This window comes from Canis aureus, chromosome 17 (genome assembly GCF_053574225.1).
Source record: "Canis aureus isolate CA01 chromosome 17, VMU_Caureus_v.1.0, whole genome shotgun sequence".
NCBI classification, from domain to species: Eukaryota; Metazoa; Chordata; class Mammalia; order Carnivora; family Canidae; genus Canis; species Canis aureus.
The window spans coordinates 12,799,214-12,814,566 of NC_135627.1; the positions used below are offsets into that span (position 1 = coordinate 12,799,214).

Genomic DNA, 15,353 nt, shown 5'->3' on the forward strand with positions numbered 1-15,353 from the left:
TCATCAGTGAGCAATAATATTTTAAAAGGAATCTTTTGTTGGGAGGAGTACGCCTTGGCAGTGGGGTTAAAATATTAAATAAACCATATTGTAAACAGTTGTGCTATATCTCAGGCTTGATGGTTTCACATAGAGAGGACAGGCAGGGTAGATTTGGCATTGACTTCTCCTCTCTAGCTGCAAGGGTCCAGTGTGGCATCTTCTTCCAGGAGAAGGCTGGATTTGGATTAAATTGAAAATCTGTTGTTTAGTGTAGCCACCCTCATTAATGATCTCAGCAAAATGTTGGGAGAACTTGATGCCGCTTCTACATCAGTACTTGCCGCTAGATCTTGTATTTTTATTTATGGAGACGACATCTTTATCCTCATGATTTTTTCCTTTGATCTAAGGATTTGGTCCAATAATTTTTAGTTGATTTTTTTGTGTGTGTGCTGTTTCCATCACAACCTTATTTTTAGTTGATTTTTGTGTAGAGAGGCCTTTCTCCCACTTGTGCCCAGGACTAGAAGAATATCTTTGCATCAGATCCTTGCTTTTGTCCTCCTCTTAGGGCCTGGAAGAGGAAAGCCTGGATTCTCTTTCCTCTTCCCCTGTCCTCATCAGGGTGACCCCGTCATCCTTCCGGTAGATCATCCTTCCCGTAAATGTGGTAAATGGCTCCCCTTCCACCATGGGGCCAGAGATCACTTCAGGTGAGCAGGGAGGGGAGTGCTGATGGTGGAATGTGAGGGAGAGAGGCTGAGGTTCCAGCAGGTTCTGCACCTTTCTTAGAGCATGGGCCAGCTATGGGAAGGTTGTGAGGACTGGTGGAAATAATACGTGTCAGACATCTAGTATGGTGCCTGACGCACAAAAGACACATAGCAGTGGTGCTCCTCCAGTCCTGCTCTAGCCAGGCATGTCACAGGCTTTCTGTGCTGTAGTCCACTCCCTGTGCATCTGTCCTGTGACGTCTCATGGCTCTTTCTTATTCCCTCTAAGAACACTTCTTCCTGCTGGTCCCTGTGCTCCCCTTCAATCTGGCCAACCTTTTCAGACAATGTTGAGAGCTGTTTACTAAAATTCTATTTTTTCTGTTTTTCCAATGTAAGGCCTTTTTCCCTGTTGAAGCAAATTCAAGATGCTGTGCCTGAGTTGGATGTGTTTAAAAACACAGAGAAGGGTGAAGGGGATTTCTTGAGAGAGTCCACATAGTTCCCCGGACACTTCCCTGTACCAAGTTGGGTTGGTTTTCATAAGGATCATCTGGGGGCACTGGAGTCTAGAGGCCCCCCACACCACGTGTGATAATCGACCCAAGGGATTTTCCTATGATTATAGGATTGTCTTACTAACTAAAGTATGTACTGGGTAGCTTGCCTGGGTTCTGAGTGTCCTTCAGTTAAAAATTAGGCAGCGTTATCACTTGTGGGGAAGAATAAATATCCTTCTCTTTTTGACGTGGGACACTGTAAATTTGAGTGAGAAAGGACAAGTTCATAGGAGAAGGTTTATGAATGCATACAGATTAAATGATTGAAGGTAGAGGCTTATTGACCTGACTTCGTAGAACAGGTGAGGCTGGGGAGAGCAGTAGATTTATTTAGGAGAGACAAATGAGTGTTTAGAAGAACAAACAGGAGCTAAGAAAGTTTGTGATAATGTTTCTCTGCAGATATGAGTGGTCTTTACCCTTTTTCAGGACCATAGGTGGGGTTTATGGTAGGCTAATTCCCCTCTTTGCTCCTGAGAGTAGACCCATTGCAAAGAGGGTTTTTTTTTTGGCAGCCTCATTTCTCTGAAATTGCTGCCTTAGTCAGATGAGAGAAACCTGGGAAGATTGCTTTCTGCATCTGTTGGATCTCAGATGCCTTCAGTTTAGAATAGTCTTCAACTCCAGAGCTCTGAGGGGGTCCCTACACACCCCTTTGCACCGACCAGTGAGCCTCTCTCTGTTGGTCTCAGCCTCTGTCCTCCCCTCCAGAACCACATTTCCAGCTGCTGCTCCGTCGTCGTGTCTCCCAGAATTTCCCATCAGTGATGCAGGAGCGTAGAGAGCCATCTCTGCTTCCCTTTGCCATCCACCTCATTGTCCTCTCCCTGACATTCTCATTTGCATTCACAGAGCACTCATTTATGGGGGCTCAGAACAGAGGAACATCTTTGGTTGGGCTCTTGGCAAACCACCATCAGCGCCTTCTAGACTTTCTAGAATGTCTGTGTTTCGTCCTAACCTTTGGCTTTGATTTTCTGATTGATCTTCTTACTCTCCATCTCTCCCCATTTATTCTACCATGTAGGTAGTTGCTGGTTATTTATTATCCTGTCTAAAAGTTTTGGTGATTTTGCCATCATTTATTAAAGTGAGTTGAAACTCCATCAGCTGGCATTTAAGGACGTCGGCCTCATTCCAGGCTGCTTTAGTGGAACACGCTGGCTGTTGTTTCCTTCTTCCCTATCTGTGTCTGACAAACACCTGTGCTGTCCCCCTGCCTCGATGTCATCTGTCACTGTCCTTCAGAGCAGCTCAGGTGCCCTTTCTCTCCTGGAGTCCATCAGAGCCTTGTCTTTGTTCAGAGCAGACAGGCCTCTTCCAAAACCTCATGGCATCTCGTGTCTCTCGTGGTACCACCGTAGGCTGTCTGTATGAGGTTAGTTGCCCATTTGTCTATTACAAAAGTTCCTTAAAGTCAGGGCTCAGGTCTAACTCATTTTATGTCCCCTCGGTGACACTGAGTGCATGGTATGGTGGGTCTATGTCACTTAAGAACTGCTAGCTAGCATCTCTGAGGAGGGGAACAGTTACATGAGCTCTTTGAGGTCAGGAGCCATGTTCTGTACCTTGAGTACAATTGGAAGGTGCCATGAATGTCAGGGAGGCACCCTGACCGAAAAGCAAGGTAGGGCTTGGACTCAGGCCAGTTTCACAGCCTCGCCGTGGGTGTGGTTCAAGCAGGGGTACTCTGAAGTTAGTGTGGTAATAATAGCTAAAATGTGTGGGCACAGATTGCACCAGGCACACCCTTCTGAGACAGATGCACAGATGAGGAAACTGTGGCTCACAGTGGCTGAGGGACGGCACTCAGAGTCATAATGCTGGTAAGGATCAGAGGCAGGATTCAGACCCACACTCGACATTCTGTGCTCATGCATCTTAGCAAAAAGGTGCCTTTGCTTTAGGAACTATATTCTCTCTCTATTTTTAAGATTGATTTATTTTAAAGTGCGCATGTATGTGTGGGGTGGGGAGGGGCAGAGGGAGAGAATCCTCAAGCAGACTCCCCACTGAGCGCAGAGCCCAATGCAGGCCTCCATCCCAGGACCCTGAGATCATGACCTGAACCAAAAATCAAGAGTCAGATGCTCAATTGACCTAGCGACCCCGGCACCCCCCACCCGTCCTCAAAAAACAAAAACAAAAAACAACCCATATTCTTGAGTCTCTGACTCTGAAGTGTTTTAATAAAACCCGTTGTGTTGTTACTTCTTGGGTGCTCAGCCTTTGTTATGCTTATGGATCTGGAGGCCTCTGAATGCAGTGCAGATGCAGAGCAGAATTTCACTATTTTAGAAATCTACTGTAAAAATCTCATTTGCCTAGTTGTGACCTTTACCTGGATGCCTGTGAAGCCCCCTATGGCTTTCAACGTGGGTAGTACTGAGTGTGGGACCAGCTTGCTCACCCATCCCAGGCTCTTGTCAGTATTTGCTAAGTGGATTCCTTTGACCTAGAAGGTCAACTTCCAGGAACTCCCCAAAATGACAACATTGAGGTTGTTCCTTGACTTTTGGCTCATAACAGCAAAAGACTGGGAGTGGCTCAGTGTTGTCAGTATGGCATGGGTTCATTAAGCTTAAAAAAAAGAGGAATTTCTTTATGAACAAAAACAATGCTCTAAGGAGAAGCAAAGTAGAGAGCAGTGCATAGAATGTTACCATCTGCATAAAAGGGGAAAAAAGAGCTTATAGGTATTTGCATAAAATATATCCCTGAGGTTGTACCAGATGTGTTGGTAATTTGGGGATGGAGGCTGGTTGGGGGGGTGGGGGGCAAGGGTGAGGGAAAGTTTTCAACGTATACATTTTGGTACTTTTCAAATTTTGAATCATAAATTTATTAAATAAAGGAACTGTTTTTCTTTCACTTATGAGAAAATTGTATCATAAGATTGTTTATGATTTATGCTTTTTGAAGTGATTTTTAAAAAAATGAAGTTATTCTGATTAAAATCATTCTTGTTTTAAGAACTCTTCTGATTTATTTTTCTCAGAGTGCCCCACTAAGTCATGACTGGGAAGGTTTTATGAGGAACGTGATTCTACATCTGGGCAATGATACTGCTTGGTCACTTGGTCATCGAGGACAGGTCAAATGTGCCTCTTGAGTCAGACCGTCCTCAGACATTCTTGCCTTGTGGCTTGTAGAGCTATATATATATATATATATTTTTTTTTTTTTTTTTGTTCTACTGTGGAATGTGTATGAATCATTGTTGCAGATTTTATTTATTTTGCTCAGCCACTCCCATGCAGAGAAATACTATTTAGTCTTGTTAATTGGGCTGTTTTGGTTTTACCAGGTTATTTTAAGGCATTTGTGGGTGATAAAGCTAATAGCACTTCGTGTGTGTTTAGTACCTTGAACTTTGCAAAGTGCTTTCACGTTCGTTATCTCATTATATTGTCAGTTAAACTGTGAAGTTTAGAAACGGAGATTATTACCATCTTTTTATGGATGAGGGATTTGAGGCTTTAGATATCTTGCAGGCAGTAAGTGACAACTGTCTAGCTGGAGGTTTCAGAGTGTGAGGTGGCTCTGCTAAGAAGGAGGAGAGAATTAGCGGTCAGCACTGGTGGTCCAGTAGGGCTTGAAGCTTATGGACATTGGCCATGTAGTTCAGGGGTGTTCAGTGGGGGTGATTCTGGCCCCCAGAAGACATCGGTGATGTCTGGAGACATTTGTGGTGATCAGGACTGGGGCTGTGTTACTGACAGCTGGTGGAAAGAGGGCAGGGATACTGCCCAGTAACGTCTGATGCAAGGGCAGCCCCTGCAACAGAGGTTCCCCCGGCCTCAGACGTCAGCGGAGCCCAGGATGAGAAAGCCCCATGCAGTGCGAAGGCAGTGCTCTGCCTGCGGCCCTCCAAGCCTGTCCTACGCTTTCCCCAGCTCATTGATGAACTTTCTTTTTGAACAATTACTTGAGAATCGGTGGTGGTGGAACTTATTTGGAATCTTGACTGGTTTAGGCCAGTTTAAGAGACCTGCTCTGCCTTGTGTAGTGTGTGCATCCTGCTTTGGAGGTGTGATGCCACCTGCAGGTGTGCTTCCTGACGACGCTCCTCCAGATCCAACCAAGCCTTGCTCTGTTCCTGGTTTTCATAATATCCGCAGCATCTCTGTCCTCATCGTGTTGGGAGGGAGGCGGAGTTTATTCCTTGCACCCTTCCCTTTTGGTGGGAAAGGGAAACCAGCTGGGGGTTATAGTTTGGTGATTCTGGCCAGCAGAGGGACGAGCAAAGCAGAACGCAGAGCTTTCAGGGCTCCTCGGGACCACGGGGGAAGAGTCAGCCTGTAGAAAGGGAGAGAATGAGTGAGCACAGTCAGGACTGGCTGCAGAGGAAAATGAGTGTCCAAGGGAAGGTGGCAGTTGGAGTGATGACTGGGGGTCACTGGTGGGAACGGGGTAGGGTGGACAGAGAATACTGTCGGCGGGCTGTTCATGGACAGAGGATGAGACCGACCTCTTTCCCTTAAAAGTTTGGGCCTGGTGGACCGAGCAGGGAGGTGGAAACCTTGGCCACCGGTCCTCAGGGGAGCTGCCCTGTGAGCCGGGACCCCCACCAGGCAGGGCGACCGGGACATCTTGTGACAGAGGAGCCCTCTGCCTCCTTTCCCTGGGGCTCCCTGTCAGTAGATGGCGATGCCCATGTTCCTCTGAGTGAAGGCAAGTCTGGAAGTCGCCTTGACCTCCCTGTGCACCCCAGGCCCTGTCCCTTCTGCCTCCCCAGCGTCTCCTGATGACACTGCAGCCACTCCACCTGTCCTCCCTGGGCCACTGCAGAAGCCTTTAACTACACTCTGGCTCCTTCTCCACATACACCCAGGGCTTATTCCAAAGTGGGTATCTGCTCTGCTGCCCTTCAGTGACTTGTAGGGCAAGTCTGAAATGTTTGGTGCAGGCTACAAGATAGACCTCTCTGTGTCGCACAGAGGTCACTGTCTATCGGGGCCCCCTGCCCTCCAGGTGCCTTCCCTCTGTGAGGTCCTCAGTGTGTCCCCCATCCCCCATAGCTTCACTTCTGTTGGCCAATCTGCACGTGTCCGCCTTGTCCCTTCCCGCTGCTTCTCCCCCAGCCCCAGTGCCAACTCCTCATTTGGGCTCATCTTTTTTTTTTTTTTTTTCATTTGGGCTTATCTCGAAAGACACTTGGTTCTAACTCTGAGGTCTGGTGGGTGCCTGATATACCCTCTCCTAGCACCCACTCGTGACAGTTACAGTTTGTCACACAGTTGTTGGAGGTCTGTCTTGGGCTCTAGAAGGCGAGCCCCGTGCAGAAAAGGCAGGTGTGCAGCCCCGTGCAGAAAAACCCTGCTTATTGCTGGCTTCTGAGAGAGCTATCCCCTGGCCCCCTGACCCCCCTGCCCCTGGAGCCATTGGAGATGATGGCAGAGTGTGCAGGTGCAGAGGAGCCCTTGACCCCACTGCCTGGGCCGCCTCCCCGTGGCTGGAGCGAGTGGCACATGGAGAAGCAAGTTCAGCTGAGAGGTGTCAACCAGCAGAGCCCTTTCCCGATTCGTGGTGTCAGTGGATTGGAGGGAAAGCGCATTAGTTGTAGACCTCGCCACGATATTGAAGAGATGTGACCTAATGCTGCTTCCTCAGGGCCCTCAGATCCGGTGGACCTTGTGTTCAGACAGCCTTCAGACCCCAGCACGTCTGCTGCCAGGAACAAGCTGGATAAAAGTGGAGGCAGGGCTGGTCTTTCACTCTCTCCTCCTTAAGGAGGTGAGGACTTTATACAACAGAACGGTGGGGTTTTAGCCTTTCAGCTGGGGAGCAGGTCCCTGGCCCTTTGTGCTGCTGTTGCTCAAATGCCTCCAGGTAATAGGACTGCAAGGGAAAATGGGACACTTTGTCCCCCTTTAGGGCTCCCTGAAAGGAGAAAAGTAGCATGTTTAGGGGGTTATTTTTCCATTTCCTTGGTAGGTAGTTAACTGCTGGGCTAACCTGGCAGGGATTTAGGAGCATGGAGCTTTGGAATGGCAGACGGATGAGGTGTGGTCACTCATGTCCTGTTGTTGTGGGAAGCAGTGTGGTAAATCACCATCAGCACAGTACTTTCTTGGGGAGTCTGTTTCCAGCTAGCCAAAGATGGGGGGGATGTGAGGGGAACCCCACCCCCCCACCCCAGAGATCCCTTCACACCCATGAAGTGAAAGGGGTCGGAGCTGGGTCAGAAGCAGCACCATGAAAAAGGGAATGGGAACAGAAATGTAAAGTTTCAAGTTACTTTATAGAGGAAGAATTTAGATTGCCCATGTTGTCCAAAATGCTGGTGGTCGTTCTCTGGAATAATTTATTTCTGTCAGACAAGATGCTTTGGAATGCCTGGAAGGAGCAACACAAACACTTCTCCAGGAGCAGGGGCTGGGAAGTATACCTGGCAGTGGACTCATTTGCAAAATGGAGAGAGGATCAGAAAATAGTCTTTCTGGTAGGAAATTCTCTTGAAATCAGAACACTAGGTGGTGATGGCACCTGTTCAGAGCAGGTGTCCATGACTGGGTTGTGTCTGAGTGAGCAAAATGTATGTATGTAGAAGGTGGATCCCAAACACATCATTTCAGGCTTCTGTGCTCTTTCCAGCCTCTGCTGAAGTTGTCTTCACCATCCTAGTAGCCAGGGGCATTTAAAAGCTCAAGAAAGTGTTCTATATACAGTAAAACTTGGACTATTTAGAATATCATAGAATTGACTCCAGATGTCAGAATTTATTTTACATTTTACAAGGAATTTATTAATTTATTTTACAAATGTGGTGCATGTATCACTGCTTCCTTGAAGCTAATATATGATCCACACGGTTTACCCTTCCCTGGCTACAGCACGCTGTAATTGACATTTACTGAGCTTAACCATGCTGGGCACTGCCCCTTGACACTTCTTTTGCTGCTGGTGAGAGACAAGTGAATCTAAAATGAAAATCAGACCAATTACTTATTTGCTAAAGTAAGTTTGAACAGGTGTGGGGAGGGAGGAAGGTGAGGGTTTTCATGACTTCTGCTAACGTGAAAAGGCCTGAGAAACTGCCACACGGTTCCAGAAGAGCAGGCAAGTCAGTGTCTGCGATGTGGGAGAGCCAGGATCATGGAGGGGCTGCTCTATGGGGGCTCGGTTCCACCTTGAAGGTCCCAGAGAGCTCTTTTGATGCATGCAACAGCTACCATAAAGGATTGAGTTAATAAGGAAGCCTGCTGATGCCAGTGCACCCATGCATACCTCCCAGGTAGTGAACCAGAACCCCGCCAAGGTGTGGTGGGTTGCCCACCCTCAGTATCACTCACAGCTTCCTTGCCACCAATGCCATGACAGGTGTCCACATCACTAGTGGCTGATCTTGCCTGCTTGCTGTGGGTCAGTCACTTAATTAGGTCAGAAGCTTGGAGAGGAAATAACTACCTGAATCCCTCAGGTTAGAAGGAGGAGGGGTCAGGATACCAGCCCTGGTCTGTCTGGCTCATCCATGAGCCCAGGTGCTCCTGACTACCTCAAGGGTGCTCCCTCTCCGAGCGCAATATGGAGATCCAAGAGTTTGCTTGTGGGTTTTCAGGGGAGTATCACTTTGGGATTTGTGTTTAAAAAAAGAACTCTGGAAGTCATGGGGGCTGAATGGCTTCAGGAGAGACAAAAGGAAAAGACACAGAGTGATCACTGGTGAGGACACAGTCACAAGACTTGGGCTGGGACCTGTTGGCTGCCTTTCTGTGAAAAAAAGGGGGTGGATGAAAGGCTGCACTACTGCCCCTGTGTCCCTCTGCTCCCCAGGAGCATCACCTTCCCTCAGCTCAGAGGCTGAGTGCTGCAGGCAGAAGGGCAGTGACCTGCTCTCCTGGATGTGCACTCTGGGTGCATCCTTACTGACACCCAGGGTGGGACACAGGTGACTGCCACTGGCCCCGATGGGCTTTGGGGACTGGTTCTCACACCCAGCTGTTCCTGGGGATCACTGACTTAAGTTGTTTAAAAGGGGAAGCCCCCTCATCCCCACCCCACTCCCCTCTTCAGAGATTCTGGTTCAGCAGGTCCAGAACATGCTGCCTACCTGAGTCTGATGCAGGCTGGCACAAACCGCAGAAGCCCCTAATGATGTAGTGAGGGCTTTTCCTCCATGGGACTCACTTGCACAAGTTCTTTTTGCTCTTAACATATTTGTAAAAATTTCCAGTTCCAAAATAACCGTGAAAACCTTGAGATTATTTAAATTTTTTTCTGGTTTTTAAAAAATAATTTCCCTTTTTTGTTTCTATAGGACACCAAATTGTGGATAATAATGGAATACCTTGGTGGAGGCTCCGCATTAGATCTAGTAAGTATCACAACCGATGCCTAAATGCACATTAAAGTTCTCCTCGGTAAATCTTGGTTGTGAAGGTAATTGTTTTTATCTATGTCTGTTTCCGTCGTCACTTGCATGAGAAAAGGACCAAACTATACCTTAGAGTATCTATTTCTGCTTCTAATAATATTTATTATTATATAATAGTCTTTTTATTCTTTTAAAAGATTTTATTTATTAGAGAAAGAAAGCATGTGTGAGTAGGGGCAGGGGCAGAGGGAGAGAATCTCCAGCAGACCCCCGCCGAGCGTGGAGCATGACTCTGGGATCCATCTCACAACCCTGACATCGTGACCTGAGCCAAAACCAAGAGTTGGACTCTCAACCAACTGAGCCGCCAGGTGCCCCTAGTTCTGCTTTTGAAATCAGTTTTTTGCTGTTTCCTGGGAAGCTGGTAAATCCGTTCATAGAAGCTGTGAAGGATTCTCCCTATCATTCTCTTCCTTAAGAACAGTTTGTTAGCTTGTCTTCCAAAATTGGTTTCAACTTTTTTGGAGCTGAGATACCATCCTTATTTCCTGTTTCAGATAGTAGCCTAGCTTCCAAAACATGTGTGTAACATTTTCATTTATAACTAATTAGAATCGGGATTTTTAAAACTTACTTGATTTCAGGAGTAAGACTGTCAGGCAGAGTGTAATGATTGCAGAACGGTGTCCCCGTCAGAGCTGTGGTCAGGCAGGCAGGCGAGCACAGTTCTGTTTCTGGGATGCATGTGCAGAGGCCTTGATGGTGGAGCCAGATCCATGCCTGTGGTCTTGTCTCCTATCTGGCCTGGACCTACTGTGCCATTAGTCATTAGTGTGTGCCAGCCACATGCAAGATAGTGGAGACTAGCAATAGGTTGACCTCAGAGTCCAGTCTGCAACTTGCTGCCCTTGGTAAAACATGGCCACATGTTGGCCTCTGACCAGGTGCTTACAAATAACCAGTGAACATAAGGCTTGTGTAAGTTGTCCTAGAAACAGTATATGCAGAACACATTTTTAAAAACTCCCACAAAAAAACAAACAAACAAACAAAAAAAACTCCCACAGTTGTTTAGCACTTGTTATCTTGTCCCCACTGCGGGTTTAAATGCAATGAATTCAGTATAGTATACTCAGCACTCTTTTCCCACCTGTCCTGTAGTTTCTAGAACAGGTCTCGTCTGTCATATTGTTAGAAGGTGGGTCCTGCCTGGTAGAGACAGTTGTCAGGATGATGGGCCAGCAGTTTTCACTGCTCTCAGAGTGGATGCTGAAAGAAGCCCGTGTGTCTTAGTGGTTATAGTTTTACACAGATCTTATCCACTAAGAGAAGTGCCCTGTGGTTAAAAGGAGATTTCTTTTCACACTGGGAGTAGCAGTTAGGTTTTTGGGTAGGTGAACCTCTAAAACTTTATTCATCTCTAAAAGTATTATGTACCCAGTCTTAAAATATCACATCAAGTTATAAACCATAAAAGCAATTGGTCAAAGTAGTGTTCAAAAGGAAATTTCAAGAAAAAATTATTTTTATTTTTTTATTTTTAAAGATTTTAGTTATTTATTCATAGAGACACACACACACAGAGGGGGGGGAGAGAGAGAGAGAGAGAGAGAGAGAGAGAGAGAGAGAGGCAGAGACACAGGCAGAGGGAGAAGCAGGCTCCATGCAGGGAGCCCGACGTGGGATTCGATCCCAGGTCTCCAGGATCACACCCTGGGCTGCAGGCGGCGCTAAACCGCTGTGCCACCAGGGCTGCCCTCAAGAAAAAATTTAATACCATATCAACAATTATATTAAAATGAGAACAGCCAGATAAATTTCATGACTTGCTTTGCATCTTTTCCATAAATAAACACATGACACAAAGAGCTTTTCATTTTTGATTCTTTTGGGAAATACTGCAAGAACATAGAAAATGATCTCATTTTGTGTAATTAGATTTACTGTTATCCTGGGCACATCTCCTCAGTGGCACGCATGAAATTGTTTGCAGGGACTCTCTCCTTCAACACTAGGCCCTTCAGAGAAGCACTCTAGTCTCTCAATGCTCTGGTTTATTCATTGTTAATGCCACAGTAATTTATTTAGTAGTAACTGTCTTTGGAGCTTTGAAGTCTGTGAAATTGTAGACATTACAATTAGAAAGAGGTGTAGAACTCTCCACTTAAAAAATCTCCTATTGTAACAGTCCCAGCAGACAGCCATCCATCCTTCCACATTAATGGTGCTGCTGATAAGAACCAAGCATCCTTTTTTATTTTTTATTTTATTTAAAGATTTTATTTATTTATTCATGAGAGACACACACACAGAGAGGCAGAGACACAGGCAGAGGGAGAAGTAGGCTCCCTGTGAGGAGCCCGATGGGAGACTCAATCCCAGGACCCCAGGATCACGCCCGGAGCTGAAGGCAGACACTCAACCACTGAGTTACCCTGGTGCCCCGCAAGAATCCTTTTTTAGACATCCCTAATCATCTCATTTTAATTGATGAGCAAACGGAGACCCACAGAGGTTGGGCATCCCAGCTAGCAGATAGGGCTGGACCTTGGACCTTGTGCCCAGCTGTAGAGCTTGTGGCTCACCCTGGTCCTACACTGTCCTTTCCATTCCTCTGATGTTGTGTATCTTTCTTTGTATCCCCTTGCTGTTGGCCTGTCCGCAAGCTGCAAAGACAAGGACACATTAATAATAGGAGACAAGAATTATTTTTGAATGTTGAAATCAGTTAGGATTATTTTGAGAGAGTCAGTTATTTGTTTATAAAAGATTTTAAGAATGAGAATATTGTTGCATATAAAAATTTGGGTACCATGTAGCTGAATATATCGATTTGGGGCATTTCTCTGAAAAATTAACTTTGCTTTTATTAAATGTCTTTCTGGTAAGAGGTATAGCGCTAATATGAGTGTATGTGACTTTGGAGGAGCCCCACACATCTGGGCATGTGGAGGGAAAGGACCAGGTATGCTTTGTTTAAGGGGAGGGCTGTGCCATCCCCCAGAGCATGTAGATTTCACATGCTCTTTCTTCATCTTTTACTCTCTAGATTCATTTTTTCCTCTTTATGCCCTCAGTAACTGACATAGTCAGCTTGGGCCGCCATAGCAGATTACCATGGACTGGGGGCTTAAACAACATTTATTTCTCACAGTTCTGGAGGTTGGGAAGCCAAAGGTCAAGGCACGGGCAGATGGGGTGTCTTTTGAGCCCCACTTCCTGGCTAACAGGTGGTGTCTTGTATTTTTGTATGAGCAATCTCCCTGGCCTCGACTTGATGAGGGCACTAATCCTGTTCATGAGGATTCCATACATATAATTCTCATCACGGTCCAGAGGCTCTGCCTTCCTAAAGCCATGACACTTGGTGGTAGGTTTTTAACATTTGAATTTTGAATGGTGGGGTGGGCATGACATTCAGTCCCTAACAGGATGCAAACTAAGGCACCAGTCTAGTCTGACAGACAGCTGTCTCTATAAGCCCTCCCTGTTCTTAGCCATTAGTGTGTTGAAGTATGGAGTGCAGATTTTGTTTTTTTGCCTATTCACTCTGCATTGTGGTTACCAAGTCTTTTTACTTAGGCTCTCAGACAGTAGTTGAATTCCTTGAATAGTAATGACACCATAGCCTAGACAGGAAGATGACACTTCCTAGACAGGAAGAGACAGGAAGATGGCCACTCTCTTTCAGCTGAGATTGCCTTTTGACCAGGTCTGGTAGTGAATTTTGGGGGGCTGGCTTTTAATTCTGGAATTGAGGTTCTAACTGGAGGCTGGCTCCAGGTTAGGATGTGGGACAAAGATAGAATTTCCTGGATATTCCCTGGTGGGAAGCAGGGTGTTTTGGATGTTGGTGGGGAGCTGTCTGGGTGTGGGAGAGCTTCCTCAGGTCCATGCCACTGAGCCCTCTGAAGTACCAGTGGTGTCAACTGTCGGAACTTGAGAGAACTGCAAACCTGATCCTCTTTTGCTATTTCATACATTTGGAGGTGGCCTGAGAGAGGAAAGGGACTTTGCCCCAGGGTATAGATGGTTGGCTTCAAGATCAGGTTGAGAATCCTCTCTTGCAGCATGGCATATAAGTCTTGGGCTCCCTGGATAAGACAAACTGAAGGACACAACTGAAAGGTTTCATAACTCCAACTTTGGAATTAACACAGGTTGACTCCTGGTGAATTCCTGAGAGGCTGTCCCACGCATGAACTTACAGCCCTGTTGCCTGGGTGTGGGCCTCTCTCTATCTGGTGGAAGATAAACTAATGCTGTTGGAGAGTATGTGTCACTTGGAACTTTCTTTTCCTCTTTCCTGGTGTTGCATCCTTTTAATGTAACTGATACCTTTTACCTGCTATTTGAGCAGCAAAAGATAGTATCTGGCATGAAGAATAGTATTAGACACAATACAGCCTAGTTTTTTTTTTTTTTTTAAGATTTTATTTATTTATTCATGAGAGACAGAGGCAGAGACACAGGCAAGGGAGGAGAAACAGGCTCCATGCTGGGAGCCTGATGTGGGACCCGATCCCGTGACTCCAAGATCACGCGCTGAGCCACCCAGGCATCCTAATTTTTTTCTTTTTTTTAAAGTTTATTTATTTTTGCTTAGTAATCTTTATACCCAACATGAGGCTCGAACTCATGACCCCACGACCAAGAGTCTTTCGCATGCTCTTCAACTGAACCATCCAGGCATCCCCCAATATAGCTTAGTTATTAAGAGCCACAAATGATTAGAGTAAAACTGGCATATATTTTGTTTAGAATGCACACGTGTGTTCAATCTGTTGATTTTTTTTAATTGGAAAGTTAATGAATACGTGAAATAAAATGTTTGTAGGATCCCCATAGAAGCCCTAGAAGGTGCTGTGAGGAGATGCTGGATTCCAGTTTGAAAACCACGTGTATAAATAATTTCTCAAGTTCTATCTGCTTCTAAGGTGCCATGACTTAGGCACGTAATAGGTATCATGCAGTTGAAGACTTGATGACTTAAAACATGGTAGATTTTAGGTGAATTCATTTTTCATTCAGAAACTATTTGTTGTGTGCTGCATATCAGGCGCTGTTCTAGCTGCATATCAGGCGCTGTTCTAGCCCCTGGAAGTTACTGCAGTGAACAAGGCAGAAGGAAATCCCATTGGCATGGAGCGTAGTTCTGGTGAGAGAAGACAGTCCATTAAATTGTATGTCAGAAAGTGCTACAAGGGGAAGAAAGCCAGCTGGGGTGGATTGGGAGGATTGGAGTGAGGATTAGCAGCAGCCAGCCAGAGTCAGAAAGATTTGTAGTGACTGGGTCAGCATGTACTGCAGGACAGTGTCGAGGATGAAGGATGGCCTTGGAATCTAGCTAAGAAGGAGCTGTGAGTGCTCCATGAAGTGGTCACTCATTCAGAGATGTTTGACAAACTTAAAAATGAATATGCAGCATGATTTAAAACAATGAGATGGCACATTCATTAATGTTAGGCCAAGCTGCTATTGCAGTGCCTCCTGCACGCCCCACCCCCAAATGTCTCACACAGAAGAGAGTGTTGAATGTCATAGAGAGAAGTAGTTGACCCTGGAACAACACGGTTTCAACTGCACGCATTCACTTATGCTGCTTTTTTTTTCCTATATGAGGCAGTATGTAAATGGATTTTCTCTTCCTTATGATTTTATTAATACCATTTTATTTTGTAAGAATACAGTATATGATACATGTAACCTACAAAATGTATGTTAAGAGACTATTTATGTAGTGGTAAGGCTTCCCAGGCAACAGCAGGCTGTTAGTAGTTA

The 15,353-nt window shown here is 45.9% G+C and overlaps 1 protein-coding gene across 3 annotated transcripts in view; it reads left to right on the forward strand.

Moving 5' to 3' along the window:
- STK24 (serine/threonine kinase 24) overlaps positions 1-15,353 on the forward strand; it is a 120,205-nt gene that overhangs the window by 75,801 nt on the left and 29,051 nt on the right. For all 3 annotated transcript variants that reach the window (XM_077855144.1, XM_077855143.1, XM_077855141.1), the window contains exon 3: positions 9,516-9,572. In XM_077855144.1, the coding sequence (XP_077711270.1) occupies positions 9,516-9,572 (57 nt within the window). The remainder of the gene's footprint in view (positions 1-9,515; positions 9,573-15,353) is intronic.